At 35.3% G+C, this 21894-nt stretch overlaps 3 protein-coding genes across 3 annotated transcripts; 2 read left to right on the forward strand and 1 right to left on the reverse strand.

Moving 5' to 3' along the window:
- The first annotated feature begins 592 nt into the window (after positions 1-592).
- Positions 593-9200, forward strand: LOC132644968 (peroxisomal adenine nucleotide carrier 1-like). The gene is made up of 5 exons (XM_060361666.1): positions 593-1006; positions 6563-6794; positions 7663-7809; positions 8029-8189; positions 8537-9200. The coding sequence occupies exons 1-5, from the start codon at positions 864-866 to the stop codon at positions 8808-8810; spliced, it is 957 nt and encodes a 318-aa protein (XP_060217649.1). The 5' UTR covers positions 593-863; the 3' UTR covers positions 8811-9200.
- An 896-nt stretch (positions 9201-10096) lies between these two features.
- On the forward strand, positions 10097-11460 carry LOC132644969 (uncharacterized). Its single transcript, XM_060361667.1, has one exon. It carries the CDS (start codon positions 10259-10261, stop codon positions 11084-11086), a length of 828 nt encoding a protein of 275 aa, XP_060217650.1. The 5' UTR covers positions 10097-10258; the 3' UTR covers positions 11087-11460.
- A 443-nt stretch (positions 11461-11903) lies between these two features.
- Positions 11904-14641, reverse strand: LOC132644971 (uncharacterized GPI-anchored protein At5g19250-like). The gene is made up of 2 exons (XM_060361668.1): positions 14475-14641; positions 11904-12693 (listed from the first exon to the last, which is right to left on the reverse strand). The coding sequence occupies exons 1-2, from the start codon at positions 14551-14553 to the stop codon at positions 12188-12190; spliced, it is 585 nt and encodes a 194-aa protein (XP_060217651.1). The 5' UTR covers positions 14554-14641; the 3' UTR covers positions 11904-12187.
- Between the last annotated feature and the right edge of the window lie 7253 nt (positions 14642-21894).

Raw genomic sequence — 21894 nt, forward strand, 5'->3', positions numbered from 1 at the left:
GTGCTAAAACCATACTGAAAGAACTGCTAAACAAGTCATTTTTTTTAATGAGCTTTTTCACATCAATAATTTAATAGAAATACCATTCATAGACGGGCGAACATAAGCACACAGATTCCAAAGTCCAAATTTATTGGGTCTGTATATAGGAGATGAACGCATGCGGGGAGCGAAAGCGGTCTAGAGATAAAAGATTTAGGGTTAATGAGTAGTAGAGAGAGATCAAAATATGAGAAAAAATTAAGGAATTTAGTATCTTAAATTGTTACAATATTTTTTAAAGTATGTTTATACTGACCAAATAATAAAAAGCATCTTTAGAACTGATAAGTAAGAATTTCTTTTGTGAAATAATGTAAGATTCTCAATAGAATAACCGCCAATTTGATATTTCACGCTTTATCCTTTAAATGGATGGGCTAGCCTTTAATTTTTGTCCTTTAAAACGAAACTTATAACTAGCGAATCAAAAGTTTTTTTTATTGACGCAGGATATAATATTATAATATAAAAATATAAACTCACACAAAATATTACTATATTCTCGAGTGATAAAAATTAAAGACCAGCACAAAATAGGGACAAATGAGCCAAACAGTCATCACTTGTCACTGTACAACAGCATGACAAGCCCATCCCGTCACGTTTCCGCTCCCAATGCGCCTACTACTTAAGTACTACTCCAATTTGGATTTTTGGGTGATCGTTTTTTCTTCTTGCAAAGTGCCAGCACCTCAAAACCCACAATTCTATCTGCTTCATTTCCATACAGTTGTTCTGAATTTGGGGTTGATTCATAACTCAGTAAAATTTAATTGTTCTTGCTTCTTTTTGTTGTTTTTGGATAAAAAAAGAGTACTATTATGGCTTTCAATATGGAGTCTTTGGCTGAGGCAACTTCTGGGGCCATAGGATCTTTGCTAAGCACCACTATTTTGTATCCTTTGGATACTTGTAAGAGCAAATACCAAGCTGAACTTCAAGTTCATGGTCGGGCCAAATACAGGTCTTTACTTTTTTACATATTTTTCTTGCCTTTCATCTGGTCCCACCTATGAACAGTTTTTTTTTTTTCCCCTTCTGCTCTTTTGTTTTTTTGTTTTTAAAAAAGTTGTTTGTTATATGAGCAAACTTTACATTATAATTTATGGGTTTTCATGGAATGTTCAGAGGATTCCTTTAGCAGGCAGCCTGTACCCTCCTCGTTTAGTGGAACTTGGAACCTATGATGTTGTAAAGAAATGAGTCAGGAATAGAGTGATGTGGCAGTTCATATAGCGGAATTCAATTAGTTTGGAGTTGATTAATTGTTTGGTTCTTTTTTTTTTTTTTTTTATTTTGTTGGATAATCACACCACCTTGCGCGCACCTCAATTAATTCCACGAGATACCTGTCACCTCCCACAGTGGAGGATCCAGGATTTTCACTCAGGGTGTTCGGAAAAATAACTGGACCTAAATATACACTGTAATATATGTTCAGGGTGTTTAAAAGTTAATATATGTACATGAACACAGAAAATTTATCCTAAATATACACTGTAATTTTTTGTCACTGTGTTCGGATGCCTCTTACTGCATCCGCCCCTGACCTGCCACCAGCAACAGGTATCAGGTAACTCTGTCCACCAAGGCTAAAACAGATGGGAAGAAATCACCTAGTGTTTTGTCTCTACTGGGAATTGAACCTGAGACATTGACCAGAAGGCCAGACCCTTGGATGCATCAATTGTTTGGTTTATTGATGGGCTTTCGTTCAAGAATTTGGAGTTTAGATACCAATGTATGTAGTAATGGACATGCGGTCGAAATTGGTGTTATGGGTTTTTCCTGTTAGAGGGGTTGATCAAGCTACTTTTGTTTTTCCCCTTGATAAATTACTTTTGGATATATATACCACATCCTCAATAAAGAAGTAGAGTGACATCAATTTAGGAAGCGGAACATACTCTCTCGCCTCAAGAGCAAATTCTTAACTGTTCCACTGTTTGCTTTCATGTAAAAGACTTGGTAGGACTGTTTGGGCCAGCTTGCATGCACCTCGACTATTCTCCTAGTGCTTGTCTTTGCCAGGTAACTTTGTCTACCAAGGCCTAGGCAGATGGGAAGAAATCACCTAGTGTTTTTATCTTTGCCAAGATTTGAACCCTCGTTTCTAAGGTTTATATCCATTTCATTGACTACTAGGTTACATCTCTTGTGGATACAATACTTTTGGATTGTGTTGTTGCCTTGAAAAGGTATAATTAACAAAAGGCTTTTGTTCTTGATGAATTCTAATAGCAAGGGTTCTTTGAGTCTGATTAAATGATGATATCAAGTACGTGTTGCTGGTGGGAGGTGGCAGGTATCCCATGAAATTAGTCGAGGTGCGCGCAAGTTGGCCCGGACACCATGGCTATAAAAAGAAAGTGATAATATTTTCGTCGAAATGTTTGGATCTGAATCCACAATACCCTAGGCTATTATATCACCTGTCAATCTCTTGACACCTGAAATGGAGCTCATTTTCGAGGACTTTCAAAACTTTTGGTTTCTCCGCGGGTTAGTTCTGAAATATTGAGCCTCAGTGGTGAGAGGATAAACAAGGGCTTGATATTACATGAGATTGGAACTTCAAAGCACCAAAGGAGAAGGTTGTCAATTGAGACATTTGAGAATGTAAATAGCATGACTTCTGTTTAAAAGGGGAGAAAGAGGTAGCTGGCTAGAGCTTACGACCTAGTCTCCAACATTAGGTTCAGGGCCATCAACCGATCCAAAATAAAAATAAAAAAACCATTAGGTTCAAGGCCATGAAGTTATAAATTTCTTCTTCATATCCATTTTGCCGTCTGATAGACTGACAATATGTATGTAACCTTTCTCGAAATTGCATCATCATCTCGCCAAATCAGGTAGGGGGCTTAGGAAGCTTAGGGATAAGCTGCCAATGGGATTTCATGATGTCTTAGCTAACTGGTAGTTTTGGGGGAGGGAAGGAGGGGAAGGTTGACAGAAGTGAACAACTAATAGAGGAAAAATAATCTCAAGGGTGCCAAAACCTTTAAATGAAATGTATACGTTAATTGCATGAAAAATGTCATCATTCATAAAGCTGGGTGAGCATGACTGCGTGAGACTTCCAAAACTAATATAAATATTTAATGGTCGAATTTCTGAGTTGATAAATAAGTAATTATAATATCAGTTGTGCTTTTCAAGCAGTAAATATGCTGTTGATGCACTTTGTAAGAGTCATCTATTGCTTTGAAAAAGGGATATATTTATATATTTAAAAGAAATTGAAAGTTAAGAAGACCAAGTTATCAAAATATTTTTGGGTTTGGTTATTGAGACTCTTGTTAAGTACCTAACATGGAAAAGAGCTCAAAACACCCACTCGAGAATTCTTACTTGGTGGTCGGCATGATTGTGTCTTGCAAAAGCTAGGGCGGAAAAAGCTCCTTAATGGTTATCCTTAATACATGCCATGCCACATGATTCAGTTTAGAGTTGTTATGAACAACAGTGGACCTATTGAAGCCCTATTTATGTTATTGAATTCCCTTGAGGATGTCACTAGAGGAGTGGTTAAGGAGGTTCAAGATTAGTTCAAGACTTCGTGTTCCAATCCCGTCAGCACAATTTCACTACCTTTTTCTGAATCCTTTAATGAAAATTTTGGGTCTTCCCCTGATTGTGAAATGGTGGTCAAACTAACAAGCCCAAGAGGTCCCTCCCACATAACATAACATGTGGTGTTTTATGCGTACACCTTCATACATCCCGATATCCAGATACCATTTGTGCTTTTGATTCATCTTGTGGTTAGTTGGGATAAGAGCTACAAGAACATGGCCCATTTCTATTATTCGTTGTCGCATGTGCCATCTGTACACAAGAGGCATGTTTTTGTGTACAGGTGGAGCGGTCTGATGAAAGAAATGGTAGTTAGAGTTGCTCTTGATAGTGGAAAAGTGCAACACTCTTTTGTGGTCTATGTCACAATAACTGCCGAGGTGCATAGTTGAGAAATGTGCTTAGCTAGGAGGGCTAGGGACTCTAAGATGATCCAGATGTGATATTTGTTAGGCTACAACATATAGTGAGTACTTATAGATGAAAATGTAGGAGTGTGGCCCTTATTAGCATGAGCTTCGAATTATGATTCAGCAATCAATACTTAATTTCTATACCACCAAGGCCCAAGGGTGAAGGTCCTTTACTACTCCGTGTTTGTTACATCCACTTTTTTGGTTTGCAAGTACTTGTATATCAAAAGCCTGAAAGGAAGTGTCTCTATAAACTTCAATTACTGCAAATATTTCTGAAAGAAGGATTTTGAGTAAGGTTTTTTTTTTTTTTTTTTTTTTTTTTAACTATCTTTACTATCTAAAGTTATTATCATGGAAGATAAATATTCTCCTTTAAGACTCTAACTATTGGATCCTTTACATGTACAGATCTCACTATTTGTTCTTTATATATCAATGCAAATTATGTTGGATGCGGATTGCTAAAAACTGGTTTGCACAACAGTAGGTCTTGACTGGTAAAAAAATGAGGTTGATAACTCAATATTTTTCCAAAAAGATATACTCCCTCCGTCCCAATTTATGTGATATAGTTTGACTAGGCACGGAGTCTAAGAAAGAAGGGAAGACTTTTGAAACTTGTGATGTAAAAGGGGAAGTTTCAAGTTAAATTATTTCTAAATATAGAAATGTATCATTCTTTTGGGGACAAACTAAAAAGGAAAGTGTATCACATAAATTGGGACAGTGGAGTATAGAATAGTCTTAATGTTTATAGCATCTACACCGAATTCATCATCGGTCCAATTTCTCCCTCTTTATACACACTATACATGCACATCTGCATCCATACTGACATATCTGCTAGCATACCCCCACTAATTCCTGCATTGCTTTACAGCTCTTTCCCTCATTATGGTATTGATTTAAGTGTCTTTTCATTGTGTGATGTCACTTTTGCTCAAAAATGTGCTCTCTCTTGTTCATTGTTTAGGCGAAATAAGCAAAGGAGAAAGAAGAAAATTGGGAATTAGTTGCTTAATTATTCCCTCAAGCCATTGAGTTTAAATAATCTTTACAAGGAATACAAAATAAGGAAATATCGACTTTTGTCATATTTAACACATCCCCCAAGTTGGATAGTACATATCGTATACTCCTAGCTTGTTACAAATATAGTCAACTTGGGATCCTAGGAGTGGTTTTATGAAATCATCAATTAGCTCGTCCTTTGAGTTTAAAAAACTCGTAACAATGCAACCGGACTCAATCTTCTATCGAATGAAACTGACAATCCATTTCAATGTGCTTCTTTCTTTCATTAAACACTGGATTTGAAACGGTATGTAGTACGGCTTGATTATCACAAATCAATTTCATAGGTTCAATTCCTCCAATATTTATTTTTTGAAAAAGTTGGCTTAGACACATAAGCTCACAAATAGCCAATGCCATAGCTCAATATTCTGCCTCCACGCTTAACCTAGCCACCACATCTTGTTTTTTACTTTCCCAAGATATTAGATTACATCCAAGTAAAATTCAATAAATTGAAGTGGACCGTCTATCCGAGGGAGATCCTATTCAATTTGCATCAGGATATTCAACAATGTGTGCATGTTCCTTGTCTTCATACAATAAACCTTGTCCTGGAGAGCCTTTCACATATCTTAAGAGCGAATTATTGCATTCCAGTGACTATCCCAAATTGATTGGACACTGCCTAACCACACTAACATCAAATGAGATGTCAGGTCGTGTGATTGTAAGATAATTGAGTTTGCCAACAAGTCTGATATCTATCTGGGTCTTTTAGAGGCCCCTCGTCCTGGAATGAGTTTAGTACTTCAGTCTATGGGAGTATCCATAGGTTTGCAGTTCAACATACCCATGTCTTCCAAAATGTCTAAGGCATATTTCCGCTATAAAATGACAATGCCATTGCCAGACTATACCACCTCAATGCGTAAGAAATTGACCTTGAGCCTAACTCAACCACAAAAAGCTAACTCATGAGGTGAGGGGTTGCCAAAATCATATAGAGTCCAATTGCCCATACCACAAATTACGTGGGGTTACTAACACCCCGCTTGTCCAGGCTCGCCGATTGGAGCGTGAACAACATCATATGAGGTTCCAAGATCAGATAAATAAAGAGTTGGGATGAACCTGACCCTGATACCATATGAAATAAAAGAATAAGAAGAGAATTGGGAATTAGTTGCTTAATCATTCCCTCAAGCCAATTGGTTTAAATAACCTTTACAAGGAACACAAAATAAGGAAAGAGAATAGGGCAGCCCGGTGCACACAACTTCTGCTTCCACGCAGGGTTCGGGGAGGGCCGCACCCAAGGGGTTGTGATGTAGGCTGCCTACCCTGATGCAAGTATCTCCTTATCACTTAATTAAAGGATTTTGGAATCTTTCTACATTTATATAATATCGACTTTTCCCATGTTTAACAGTTTATTTAAATATCTCTACTGGATTCTGTACCCAACTATGAGCAGTGATGTGATTGTATGAACTTCTTTTGAAATGCAGGAATACTCTTGATGTCTTGTTGGAGGCCATATCTTCTCGGCAAGTTCTTTCACTCTACCAGGGTCTTGGGACAAAGAATGTGCAGTCTTTCGTTTCATCTTTTATTTACTTCTATGGATATGATTTCTTCAAGAAACTATACTTGAAGAAAAGTGGATTTAAATCCATTGGAACTAGAGCTAACTTAATAATTGCTGTTGTTGCTGGGGCATTTACAGTCATAATAACCCAGGTGAACCATACTTGGCAGTTCTACTTTGACTAAAATTGATTTTAATTTTCTCAATATTGAAAAGAAGGTTGCCTGCAATTAGCCAATTTATGAAGTTTTGGCAAATCTAAATTGCTGCGCTTTAGAACTGCGATGGCCTGCTTCCCGGCCTAGTTGAAACTGCAAAAAGAAAGGTGATTTCCCACGTGAAGTGCACACTCTTTTTTCTTTGACTTTAAAGGCTGTGCCTCTGGAAATTGGATAAATGCTAAAGTAGGTTGTGTGCTTCTGCTGATGGTTAGAACTCAAACTGTGCTTCTGCTGATGGTTAGAACTCAAACTTTGGTGATGTATACTGACCCATGAACTCATGCATGTGGTTCTCTTATCATAAAGTATTTTCTGTTGGTTTTCTTAAATCATTGAGACCCTCATACAATTCTGGCTTGCATAGTCGATCTACTTGATTAAGACAACATACTTAAAGTTACCTTTCATTTTGAGTTGTTTACATCTGTAAGCCGGTAAGGCTCTGTTCAACAGAGGTTGAGATCAGAGAGAATCATTTTGGTGTTATGTTTATTGGAATATATGAAAGGGAGCTCCAGGAAGCTGTTACTTCAGTTATGTGCTTAGTGCTTTTAAAGATTAAATAGAGCAAGAAAGGTGTATTTCTCATTTAGAATGGAACTATCTGTACCGCCACTGTGTAGAGAAAGGGTCTCTGGCAGTGGATGTGGAGGAGGCTTCTTCTGGCAGTGGTCTCTACTTTTGTTCTGGTTGCACCTTCTGGACTTTGTTTGCTCCATCTTGTTTACGTTTATTTCTGTTAAGGTTTCTTTTCTATTTTGTTCTTCCATTGATCTGAAGTTTTACTCTGATATTGTAGCCTCTGGATACAGCATCTTCAAGAATGCAAACTAGTGATTTTGGGAAATCCAAGGGATTCTGGAAAACCCTCTCGGAGGGCACTTGGAATGAAGCATTTGATGGTCTAGGAATATCTATCATTCTCACTTCAAATCCAGCAATTCAGGTATTCACATGCTTTATTTTCTGTTGTGAGCCTTCTATCGTTTGTTCAATGTCATATGTTTGTGATGCTTAAAGTATGCTCACCTGATACCACTTGCATGCTATTGGTTTGCCTTCCAAATATTCACAATTTGTCTCGACAATGACAATATGGTGACCACAAATTATGTTCAGTGACATTAATGAATAATTTTCTGTTGCAATATGTGGTGTTGTGCAGTACACGGCCTTTGATCAATTTAAACAAAGAATCCTGAAGAAGAAGATGAAAAGCAATAGAGGGGTGGAATCAAGTCCAGAATCTCTTTCTGCTTTTTCTGCTTTTGTTTTGGGGGCAGTCTCAAAATGTTTTGCCACCTGCATTACATACCCATTAATAAGGTATCCAGTTGAGCATTTCTTACTTAAGTGTTTACCTTTCCCATTTCAGAATTTCACTCTATTAAGATACCTTATCAGGGGGAATTTCTAGCCTGGAGTATCTCTAAATACCTGTTAAAGTTTTGGATGTGATCCTGTGTTGATAAACTTGTCTGAATCAGTCTATGCCAGTTGTGTCAAACAAGTTAAAGGGTGCTTGAACATCTGCTCCTTTTCTATTGTTATATACTTAGACAGACATTTTTTGCTCAAAAATTAGAATAGCAGTGCCAGAGTCACCAAGATTCGGTTGGGTATTAATAAGATAATCAGATTACATTTGACATCTTAACTCTTGCTGTGTATAGGTGTAAAGTCATGATACAATCTGCTGAATCAGAAGCAGAGGATGAAGCGGAGTTAAAAGCCCGAAAAACAATCTCTGGATCCCTTCATGCCATATGGAAAAAGGAAGGGCTAATGGGATTCTTTAAAGGGTTACAGCCTCAGATCCTGAAGACTGTTCTAAGCTCAGCACTGCTGTTGATGATAAAGGAGAAGATCTCAAAAACCACATGGGTTCTGCTTTTAGCAGTGAGGAGATATCTGTTCCTAACGAGGGCCAGATTAAAGAGCTCTTGAAATTCTCTTACAAGAGCTGATGTATGATTCAGATGGGACAATGCAATTAGCTTGTAGGGCCTTGTTCGAGACACGGAGCGGCCTTTGCATGAATAAAATGTTTCATCCAATAGTGTAATTTTCTTTCAGTTGTCTTTTCTTTTGAAATGGTATGTGTCATATTATCTTTTTATGTCTTCCTGCTGTATACAGTAATTACGGTTTTTTGTTTGTCTTTCTTCGAGTTCTACTCTACAAATCCTAAGGAACGTGAGGATTTGGTTATATTTCTGCTTCTGTTTGCATTTGCCCTTGTAATTGACAGTTGTGCAAGGTCTCCATGTACATACCGATATTCATTCAGTAGAACTATACAATCTCCAAAGCTGTTCACTTTCAGCTTTACATCTATTTTATATCCAAGCATTTTTCATCTCAAGTTTGGTCAGTTTGTGAGATACGCTCTCATGTTTTGCCATTATGGATATTCAGAATGGATTCCCACATACCCCAAGACTAGTTGCGGTCCCACTCTGCATTGGAAATCTTTTATTCTCTTAATGTTGTCTAATAAATTTCTTTGGTAACTCGGATGTCATGCAATTCTAGCAAGAAAATTAAAATACAAACTTTATTTAATACTAGAGCAAGCATAACAAAAGATTTTTTTGCCCCCTCCAGAAAGCTTATTTTGAAGGTCTCCATATGACCTTAAACATGGTCTACATAGACCTTAAGGGACTCTTTATAGTATCAAGCTATGCAATTTTGACAATACTCTAGACAACTCGCCTCTGCCTTGGAATCGATAATCAATGACTCTTTTTGTTAATCACATGTATAATTTCTTGTGCAGTGAAGATTCACAATTAGTTATAAGGAGTCGTTCGGTAGCAGTGAGGAATTAAGTTATTCATATATGAAATCTTGTAAGTTATTCATGTATGAAATCTTGCATAAGTAATACTATACCATGTTTGGTAGCATTCTTTTGCTACACATAAACTACAACACACCTAATACGGTGTTTGGTTTGCAAATTAGAAACCTGCATAACTAATACATGTATAAGTATAAGAAAATCTATGTATTATTTTATTCAAGATAAAAAATGGAATAATTAATACTGCAAGAATAAAGAAACTCTTCATAACTAATTACTGCATAAAATAATACATAAATTAATCTAACCGGCTACCAAAAGACCCCTAAATTGTTACCCAATTGAAGCCTCCTCCATTTGACCCAACCTAAAACCTTCCTAGACCCAATTACAATTTACATATATGGGTTCCAAAAGCTTCTTTGGAGCCTAACTCCTCAAAAGGAAAGTGGACAGATGAAAATTGACGATCCTCATCTCTCCACGCCTCTATTTCTTGTTTCTATGCCAAGATAAATCTAACTAAACAGAAAAAAGAACCAATACAAAACATCGAGATAATTCACCATCAAATTCGAGAGAATCCATGGCTAGGGGAAGTGGAACATTTTTCATGGCCACACTAATCATATGGGTTATCTCAATTCTCTACGAGATACTAATTAACAACCGCACCCAACTCATCCCAATCATTCTTGGTTTCTTATTCTACCAGTCAGCAAATTGGGTCATCCGTATTTCACAGCTAAATCACAACCCTCTCTTTGTTAACACGTGTGTATCTCTCCTCCATTCATTCACTACTTCCACTTCAGTTCTCTTCATTTTAACCAATCAGTTTATTAAGTTAAACAACGTTAATCAAATGTTTGAACACTCACAGCTTGTTGAACACACGTGGCCGTATGCATTTCCAGCTTTATGCTTTTCATCTGGTTATTTCGCTTATGATCAATTAGATATGCTAATACATAAATTATACAGCGGTTTTATTCCTTCAATCCTAGTGCATCATTTCTTGCTTCTTATCTGCTTCACACTTGCTTTGTATCGAAATGTTACGATTAATTACCTTATACTTACTCTCATTTGTGAGCTGCATTCTGTGTTTCTGCATACACGTAAAGTTCGTCGAATGGCGGGTTTTCGTGATTCAACTTGTGTTGTTGTGAAGGTGGAATGGGTTCTTAACTGGACAAGTTTTGTTCTAGCAAGAGTTGTGTCTCATGTTCTTATCACTGTTAAGCTGATAAGAGATGCTGACAAGTTTGATAAGGGCGGTGTTGAACTTCCACTTGCTCTTTTTGGTATGGCTGGGATGAATTTGCTTAATGTGTTTTTAGGAATTGATCTTTTTAAGGCTTACAGGAGAGAGATGTATCCTCAGAGGAGTTATCAAAATCATCAAGATTGACAATTCTAGTATGCTGAAATGGATGTTTGAAGGAATTGTTGGACCAAGGTCCCAGATAGTTAATGAAGTTTCAAAGTCTTGATTAAGAAGGCCCTAATGTAGAGGCTATTTTAGTTTTTTTTTTTAGAGGCTTTGAATCCGTCCATGCTGTAAACGATGAGGTGTTCACCATTGGTCTATGCGGATCAAGGGCTCAGCTGACGCGTGAAACACTCTGCCTCAAGTATAAATAGGATATTAGGTCTTTCTTTTACACTTAGCTTGTTTCTGTATGATGAAGACTCTTTGTGAGTTGGGCAGTATCCCAAAACCTCTCCAATTGTATCTCATATTTGAATGTTAATCTAATCAATTTCGAGTGTACTTTCATTACTTGGGGTTATCTAATTGCATTTAGATATTGATTAATTCTTTCTTTCTTTCAATCCTATATTAAGATTGTTGGTTGTGTTTACAAGGGTTCAAGTAGATCTTAGCTTGGGTTTTGTATTCATTCAACTATAGTCCTTAATCTTCCTATCCATTTTACTTGTTTTCTTGACTATTCTCGAGTATTTCTGAGGGCTGAAGACTTCATATTCAATTTGCTTGAATCTCTGGTGTCCCTGTAGTTCTTATACATTTTGATAGTTCAATTATTTTGGCAATGTGAGTTGTAACTTTCAAAGTCAAAATTTCTGAGAATTTTCTTAGGCACTATAAGCGGGATGTTAAATTCCATGAATGTAGGTGTCATTCTCTCTTACTGCTATATCCATAAGAAAAAAGTTACAGGTTTAAATCTTTCACAAAGGATAACGAAATTAGACAATCCAAATGGGCAATAAGGACTTCAAGCTTTATAACTCAATGTGGAGTCTTGTGCCAAGAACATTTGATACCTGAGAACGAAAGCTGCAATATTTCAAAGTACAATATAAAAAGTAAATGAGACAAGGAAATGCGTTTGTGCCAAAAGGTTTTGTAGTCTTTCAAAGTACATTCTCTGTAGGGATAGCAGCTGATAATCTCCCTCTTTCAATTACACTATCACAAATCACCAGCTAACAAAATCAGGTACTGGTATACGAAACTACAAAAAAGTGTAAAGGTTCAACATTTTCACAGTAAGAGGAAAAATGCCATGAGCAGAATGACTGCATGAGAGATTAGACCAAGCTGGAAAACTAGGTTCGATGAACTAGTATCAGGCGTAAAGCTTCCCTCTGGGTTGCTTGTGGTCAAAACTACAACAACCCAGTTATCATCAGAACCAATTCCGACACCAGTAAACTTGGTATCATTGAGAGAATTAGAATACTGGGACTTTGTATAGTTGGAAAGAACAAGGTCCGGGACAAGGTTGGGAACACAAGCAGGCATTATCATTCCATCTCTGGTGGTTGTGGCGTTCAATTTGCATTTGGATAGAAGTTTAGGATATTCAGAGAACTGAGGTTCAGTGCCGGGTACAGTATTGGCACCTGTTGTGTTTGTACATGGTTGATCTTTGAATTGGTCAGCTATTTCATCAGCAAGGCATTTTGCTTTGTCATTCTCCTTCAGAGTTGTCAAGTTTAGGGATGCCCTGTAACTGTTAATACCTTTAAGAAGGTTGTCTTCCTCATCTGCACCAAGGTGATAAATATGAAACTCCAAGTGCAGATAATAAACCATATAAAAAATATAAAAGTTAAGTCTCCTGAGGGGATATAAATTAGCGAGGATATCTAAAATGCACTCATCATATGGTGTAGGAAGTGAATCAGAAATTCATAACGGATGTTCATGGAATGTTAGTGGTGCACACGGTCAAGTTTTTCCCTTGGAGTGCGTCTGGTGTGGAGGAAAACATTTCCAATTTTCCCATGTTTGGTTGGTAAATATTTTGGAAAACATTTTCTCTAGGGAAACAAGTTCCTTAAAAATGAGGACAACGACTTCCCTAATAGAAGTAAGAAAAACAAGTTCCATAAATGACATTCCACATTGGTTGGGTCCTCCTCACCCTCCAACCCCCAACCTCCATAGCCCCCATCCCCACCATCCCAATACCCTCTATGCCCCACCTCATTCCACATAGCGTTTGCCTGAATTATATACAAATGCTTTTTGACAATATGGTCTACCTACTTACCAAACACAAGGAAATAAGAAAATAACTTATTTTCAGCGAAAACATTTTCCTTCGTGCCAAACACACCCTTAGTATACGCAATACACCCCTCTCCTTTACCACCAAATAGAACCCGAATAATTCCAAGCTGAAAAGAAATTTCTGCTAAAAGCTCTTTCCACATTTCAATTAATATCCATTTCTCAAAGCAAAACATTGACACTCCCCACTCCTCAATCGAAGAGAGGTTCCGACTTGATTTGCTTGATATACTACTGAGTAAAAGTAGACCAGGTCAAATGAATTTCTCGGATGACTGACTCTGCTCCTCGTTTAGTGGAAAAGGCCAGAAGATTTGTAGAAATGATCGCCCGTGATCTCAGCATGTGGATTGATAAAGATGATAAGAGGAACTGGCTTAAAAACCATTTCCAATAAATAAAACTGGTTGATTTATAAGGCCAGTTTATCGCAAAAGATCAAGAACCTACAGGGATCAGATATCATCCCTTATGAAGAGTTCAAACTATACCAGTTGAACACAAAGGATTTTTCCCTTCATAGAACTAAGCCCATTTTACTAGCGTAAGTTCTGCAACTTCCAAAATAATGAAGCTTCCTCATTGAGAAGAAAATCACTTGCATTGAAGATCAAAACTCATCAACCTAAAGTAAGATTAGCCTTGGATTCAAGTCAGAAAACTTTCCCATTGATCAATATATCATTTAGCTGAGGTGTAAATATTTAGATTCCAAATTACTACTTAGTAAAAAAAAAAAAAAGGTGGTAATTAAACAAAGTCAGAGATCTAGCTCATTCATCAAATATTCAGGTATTGGAAAGCAGATCTAACCCTATATGATAATGTACTCCATATGTATATATACACACTTGAATAGCTTAATTTGACGCTTGCTCAATCTTTTTCATAAACAGTAAAATTGGAACACCAGAAACTCAATGCACAATCAGGATCCAAGAACTCTACTACTACTACAGTACTAATAGCAAGCAAGATAAAGACTTAAGTTGAACTGTACAACCCCAAATCTTGAAATTGATCACCCAATAAACTATCAAACAACAATACAAATCCAGATCTTTAATCCAAACGAAACAACAGAGCTAAATTGAATAAGCTCAACACTTCATATAAGTACCCATTTAACAATCAAGAATCAAATAAAAACAAATAAAGCTACAATGAAGGACAAATGACAATAAAAATAGTAGCTTTGATGCAAAATCAAGAATTTAAACAGTTTTGGTATAAGTGAAGATTGAAGCATTACCATCAGATTTGACAATGGAGAAGAGAAGAGAATGAAGAAGAAGAAGAGAAAGGAAGAGGTAACGTGGAAGAGATGCCATTGTTATTCCCTGTTGGATTGATATTCCTTTTCCTCTCTACTTGTGATTGAGTTTAGAGCTTTTTGATTTTATAAGAAAGTTGCTATACGGGACTGTCTAGAGAAATTGACAAAAATGGTCCCTAACTATAATAGTAGGTTCAAAATAGTCCCCTAACTATGCACTTAACGGTTTTAGTCCTTTAAGTTTGTTACAAGTTAACAAAAACGGTTCCTTAACTATGAGAGTAGGTTCAAAATAGTCTCTTAACTATGCACTTAACGGTTTTTGTCCTTTAAGTTTGCCATAAGTTGACAGTTTTAGTCTTGACAAAATATTCATCGAACTTTGTTTGTTAGATTTGACGAGAACTATGAAAAAAAGAGAAAAATTAGTGAGAACTCTAGATCGGTCAAATAACTCGGGACAAAACCGACGGACGTTAGTCGGTTATAGGATGGACTTCTGCGCATTTTTCCTCAAAAATAACCGATGCAATTCCGTTGGTTTTCGTAAAAAACAATAAAAATAAAAATAGAGTCCCTCGATTTTATCCATCGGTTTCCGTCCATCATTTTTTCGCTTGTTTTTTGTAGTGACAACTTTTTTAGTTTCTGCTATTTCTAATTTATTTCTAAAGTCTAGTGTATTTTATTTAGTCGATGGATTCCCTCAGTTTTAATCGATAGAGTCTGTCGGTCTTTGTGTTTCGAGACATCATTTTCTGACATTATCAAACCGTTAAGTGCATACTTAAGGGACTATTTTTAACCAACTCTCATAGTTAAGGGACCATTTCTGTCAACTTATGGCAAACTTAAAGGACCAAAACCGTTAAGTGCATAGTTAAGGGACTATTTTGAACCACTCTCATAGTTAAGGGACCATTTTTGTTAACTTGTAACAAACTTAAAAGACTAAAACCGTTAAGTGCATAGTTAAGAGACTATTTTGAACCTACTATCATAGTTAAGGGACCATTTTTGTCCTTTTCTCGGACTGTCTACAACAACAAACAACAACATAATAGCTATAATCTCACTAGGTGGGGACTATCTCGCCACGTAGGGCTGAGGAGATTTTACCTATCTTGGGAAAGTGGCGAGAAGACTGTTTCCGATAGATCTTCGACTGTTTACAATAAGACCCAATTAGAAAGGGCGCACGAGGTGATGTATTGTTTGGTCTTATTTTCCTTAAGATGTTTTGTTTAAAACAAGATAGCTGAAAAAGTAGGAAAAAGAAACGATTACTATTCATATTTAGGGCGTATTGATACTATGGAAGTTATTTTTTAGAAAAATGTTTTGCATGATAAAGTTAAATTTTTGGTGTTTGGTTACTATTAAATGGGAAAATAATTTTTATGAATAGAAGTCATTTTTCATAGAATTATGTACTTTTAACTCTATATCACTTGCTTCAACTATCAGTAGATATTATTGTCAATCTTGAATACTCAAAACTTTTACCAAATACCCTTTGATTTGTTAATATGATTATTGTTTTCTAATATATATTTTTTCAAAAAAAAAAAAAACTTTTTGGCACACCAACCAAACACCAATCCCAAAAAAAAAAAAAAAAAAACATTTTTCCTTAACAATCACTTCCTCAGTACCAAGTTAATTAGTAGTAATATGTCTAATATCTACTAACCCAATTAAATTGATAGTGTCTTTTCTTATTACCACTGCTTGAAACATGAAAAGGAAATATAGATTGTCAATTTTTTTTTTATGAGAGTGTTGCTGAAGTTATCTGTAGAATATATGTTTGAAATGATTTTTAGACGATGCAAAAATCCGTATGATCTTGCATTCGATCAATTACCAAGCGAGGTGAACAATTGCTCAGCCAACCTATCACTCTAGGTTGCATTTCATTTTGAAGTTAGAGTATTTTGCTTTCATGTAGTAAGTGCTAGTAAGTGAGAACTGAGAAGCTAAATCTTATTTTAGTTGTAACAAGCTTGTGATTATCTAAGCATACTATCCTACATTCAGTCCCAAAGTTAAATTTTACTATGATTCTAAAGTTAAATATTAAATTAAAAAGGAAAGAGCAGGAAAATAATGAATAGGAAATTAGATTTAATTTATAGTCAGTTTGGTGGCTTACAAATATTAGTTGTAGAATCAACGTCAAAAGGAAGCTTCTGACTACGACTATGACCCGCGCGGCCCACAGAAGCTCTAACAAAGCGAAAGGTCGATTTTGGTGAAGCTCTTTTTTTTTTGGTTTTGAAAATAAATTATTACGGAGTATTTTGTTTGGGAAATCTAGATCTAACTTCAAAGTGCAGTAATCAGAATTGTACAGAGATCCCATTAGGTAGGTTTCCATATTCTTATAGTTAATTTTTATAGACTGGCGATCCAAAACATTGCTTACATTTAGGAATAAATAAACACGAGATCAGTTCTTGCATAGTTGATTTTTTCTAAAATGTATATCTATCTAGAGTTTGCAACCGTTTTCTGTTATGTCCACACGGGAGTTTAAATAGTTTTGGGCTCTCTCACCTTAATAGCTAGCTTTTGAAGTGTGAATTAGAGCTAAGATTATTACATTTTCATAAAATAGTAGTAGGTGCAACTGTACTTCACACTCCTGAATTAAAATTCTAGATTCTCCTCTAGTTGAGGATGAACTTGTCTTTTTTCAGAAGAAGAACATGGTTTTACTATGAAGAAAGTCGGTATAATTAAGGCAAGTACTAAAATATATGCCATATAGTTAAATTACTTGATGTGAAGTATCTGGAAAAATATCAATATGCAACTGCTGGAGCCTGGGGGAGGTACTTAACTGTGTTTCATTTTTAGAATACTGAACTCACAAAAAGACTTGGTGGCGCTAATTTTGGGGTAGTGACAATTTCCACATTGAAATGACGCAATAGACCTCTGGCTTGTTAGGGGACCAATCTGGCCTGTTACCTCTATTTGTACATGTGTAATTGAAAAGAAATGTTTTTATTCGGAAAATATCTTCCTTTGTTTGGATAAAAAAGTCAACTGAAAGGTCTCTGATTTTCACAAGACAGACGTTCTGGTAGAATGACCTATTAAGGTTCTCCAAATGATTTTTCCGGCAAATACATACCCGTTTTAATCTATCATAGTTATGTAATTTAGTAAAGTGAAAATATATACAGTCAAATATTTCTATAATTGTCATTCGTTATAATAACATTTCACTGTAACAACCTGATTTTCTCCGGAACCTATTTTTTATGTTATATTTTACTTCTCTGTAACAACATTCTACCTATAACAGCAATAACATTCATTATAGCGGTACACTCTTTGTAAAATTACCTTTCTATACCAGTCATACTCACATATTGTGTAATAATATTTTGGAAAAAATATATTATGTATAAAAATAAAAAGTTCTTGTTAAGAGTCAACTGTTACTTGAGTTGAGATAGAAGAGTCAATGGTTAAGCTCTTAGACAGCCTTCAAGGTAAAGCTATTGAATTCCCTTTTGCTGAAAGTTTAGACAAAATTCTTCGTCAATTCAAGCATTATATTGTCACTAAGAGACTGTAATTTACGAAACAACCTACAATTATAGAATTATTGCGTCAAACTTGAAATATTTGAAATATTTAAATTCTAAATTAATTTTAAACGCATATGTTTAATTCTTTATCGGTATGGTACAACTAGTTATGAATTTATTAGTAATTTATTACTCTTTTCAATTTTTAATTATTGAAATATGAAAATCAATTGAGATTTAAAACTTAACAAGTATATTGTTTTCGTTTATATGTAACATAAAAAGTACAGAAAATAATTATTTGCGCACTTTTGTTTAAAACAGCTAAATGAGATATAAACATCAAATGTCAGTATACATATATAACAACACCTCACTATAACAGCCATGAAATTTTCAGACAAACACTGTCATTATATAGAGGTTTGACTGTAGTATCAACCAATAACGGTTAAGTGAATGATTATTTATATTCTTATATTAAACCCGTCAACCGGTTCAAACCGGTAAAACCGGAACCGGAACCGGTTGAACCGGTTAACCGTTTATTATATACCGGTTCCGGTTTCAATTTTTTTGAAATCGGAACCGGTTAAACCGGTAAAACCAGTGGAATTAAATTTTTTTTTTTTAATTGTAGTCGTTGGGCAACGGTCCATTTGCAAAAATGGTCGTTGCCAAACGGTCCCAAACCCATCCCCCCCCCCCCCCCCCCAACCCCCAAACTTTTTTTTAACACTTTAACCCATCCCCCACCTCCATATAAACCCCTCTCCATTTCCATTAATCCACACCAATTCACTCTTCTCTTTCTCTCAAATCTCAATCTCTCAATTATAGTTACTTTGCAACAATTAGCCACTTTAAATTTCTCTCAAATAAATATTATAAAGTCTTATTATAGTTTCAATTATTAATTTTGCAATTATAATATTGTTGGTGGAGTTGGTGATTTTGCAACAATCCGAAGCAGTTTTAGTGGATTTGCAATTCTAGCCGCCTTCACTTTGTTGGAAATTAGTCCGGCAATTTGGTACCTTCGTTCCAACTCTATCTTTATTTTTCGCAATTTAATTCTAGCAATTTAATTTGTTGCAATTTATTTTCTTGTGATTTATTTGAGTGTGATTTAAATTAATTCTATTTAATAATGGCGAAGAGATTTAGACGTGGTGCCGGTAGTAGTGGTATTGTTAGGCGTGGGCTTAATGAGAAAACATTTGTGGAAGAAACACCTAATTTAGGCATTGATGTTGGTGGAAATAATCCACTTTTAGGTCATGAGGCAATGCAACAACATTATACCGACACTTTTAATGAAATTGATGATGATGAAACACAAGCCCCCGAAAATCTCATTGGAGATACATGTCCTGCACAATCACATACATAAGACAAACCGCCTAGATCTCGTAAGCCAACCGCTAAAATTTGAAAATTTATGACTAAGGATAGGGAAAGCCAAACAGCTAAATGTACCCTATGTGGACAAATATTTACTTTTAAGCAAGAAACTAGTAAGGATTGTGGAACGGGTACACTAAATGCTCATATGAGAAAGAAACATATGGATGTTTGGGGAGAGCAAACGGGTTCAAACGATAGACCCACGAACCGGTAAAAAATTTAAGTATGACAAGAAAAAAGAGCGTGTAGAAATAGCTAAAATGGTAGCTTATGATTGTTTACTATTTTCCTTTCCTTCGGGTTTGGGGTTTGTTACTTACATTCAACGTTGTTATAATCTGTTATTTGAGGGTATTCCTAGAAGTACTTGTAGAGCGGATATTATAAATTTGTATAAAAAATATAGATTTTATTTGAGCCATGTATTTAATTCTTTAAATTGTAATGTTTCTCTTACCGTTGATTTGGGTCTTAGTCTTAACAAGTTAGATTTTTTTGCTATTACATGTCATTGGGTTGATGACAATTGGGTTATGCAAAAAAGAATTATAGCTTTTTTATATGATGAAGGAAAAGGTCGTCACGATGGAAAAATTTTAGCGGATTCAATGTCTACTATTATGAGATTTTTAAATATTTATGGAAAAACACTTTGTATTGCTTTAGATAATGTTTCTAATAATACAAAGGCGATTGGTCTTTTAAAAAGAGAATTAAACCCTCCGCTAAAAAATATTTTTCATGTAAAATGTAGTTGTCACATTTTAAACTTAATTGTTAAAGATGGTCTTGTGCGTTTTGACGATTCTATTCAAAAAGTTAGAGATGCAATTGCGTTTCTTTTTTGTAATGCTAATAGGGGAAGAATTAGAGATTTTAAGAATGCTTGTGTGGAAAATAACCTTAGACCTAGGAAAATTCAAGTAGAAATTGAGACTAGGTGGAACTACACTTACATTATGCTACAACAAGCATATGAGTATAGGATTTCCATACAACAAGTTCACAACAAATATAATATTAATAGTGATGATTGGTTAAATTTTACGGATTGGGAAGATGTTAAGGAATGTGTTGAACTCTTAGAATTTTTTTATAATGCAACTCTTGCTTTTTCTAAACAATTCTATCCCACGGTAATCGAAATTTTAGCCTACTTAGCGGAAATAGCTAGAGTTTTACAAGAGTATAAATATAAACTCGGTTATCAAGCGGCTATTTTTGATATGACAACAAAATTTAAGAAGTATTTTTTTCCCATCCCAACTTTATTTATATTGGGTTCTCTTTTAAATCCTTGTTTAAAAGTGTCTTATACTAAAGCTTTGGTTGGTCAAATTTATACATTTTTAGAAATTGAAGAGGGAGTTCAACTATCTTTTGCTGAAGTCGAACTCGCTATTGATGACGAGTTTAGAAAAGTTTTTACTCATTATTCTAATTTAGAAGAACATGCTACACTCGTTGCTCCACGCCCTACTACTTCTCAAAGTAGCAAAAAGGGTTTGTCGGGTTTAAAAGTTTTACATTCACATCCAACTCCTTCTTGTAGTGCAAACTTTGATGAATATCACTTTTATTTGATGCAGCCAAATGTGATATCAAGGAACTAGATGAGTTGGACGTCTTAGCATGGTGGAAGAAATACAAGACAAGTCATCTGATACTCTCAAGAATGGCTCGAGATATCCTTACGGTTCAAGTATCAACCGTGGCTTCGGAGAGTGCATTTAGCCAAGGAAGACAACAAACTGGAGACCATAAACACTCATTATCCGACTTTAGCTTACAAGTACTAGTGTGCATTCGCGATTGGATTAGATCGGAACGATGCAACCAAAACTTAGAAGCGGAGGAAGGCGAAGAGGAAGAGATTGAAGATTTGATAGCAAGTGGACCGGACCAAATGGAAGACTTTGAAGATATCTCTATGGCCGAATATGATATGGGGAAATTAACCAAATGATTGAGAATTGGTGATTTTATTATTCTACTATTTCTTTGCAACTCATGTATTATTTGCAAGTTAAAAAAAACTACAACTTGCAAATAAATGTTATCCAAGAATGAATAAAATATATGGCTCATTGAGCTTTCTTCTATTTACTTGTGTTCATATTTTTACTTATATTAAGTTAGGAATATACCTAAAATATACTAAGAATATACTTATAATATACATCTACTTAAATTAAAAACTAGAAAGCTATATACTTGAAAAATAACTAAAATATACTAAGAATATACTTATAATATATAGTATACATATAACTTAAACACACACACACACACACATATATATATATATATAAGTTATATAACCTAAGTATATTAATATATATAAGTATATTCTTACTATATTTTAGGTATATGTAGTATAACTTAAGCATATAACTTAATATATATATATATATATTAAGTTATATGCTTAAGTGATACTACAT

The sequence above is a fragment of the Lycium barbarum genome, chromosome 6 (assembly GCF_019175385.1).
Source record: "Lycium barbarum isolate Lr01 chromosome 6, ASM1917538v2, whole genome shotgun sequence".
NCBI classification, from domain to species: Eukaryota; Viridiplantae; Streptophyta; class Magnoliopsida; order Solanales; family Solanaceae; genus Lycium; species Lycium barbarum.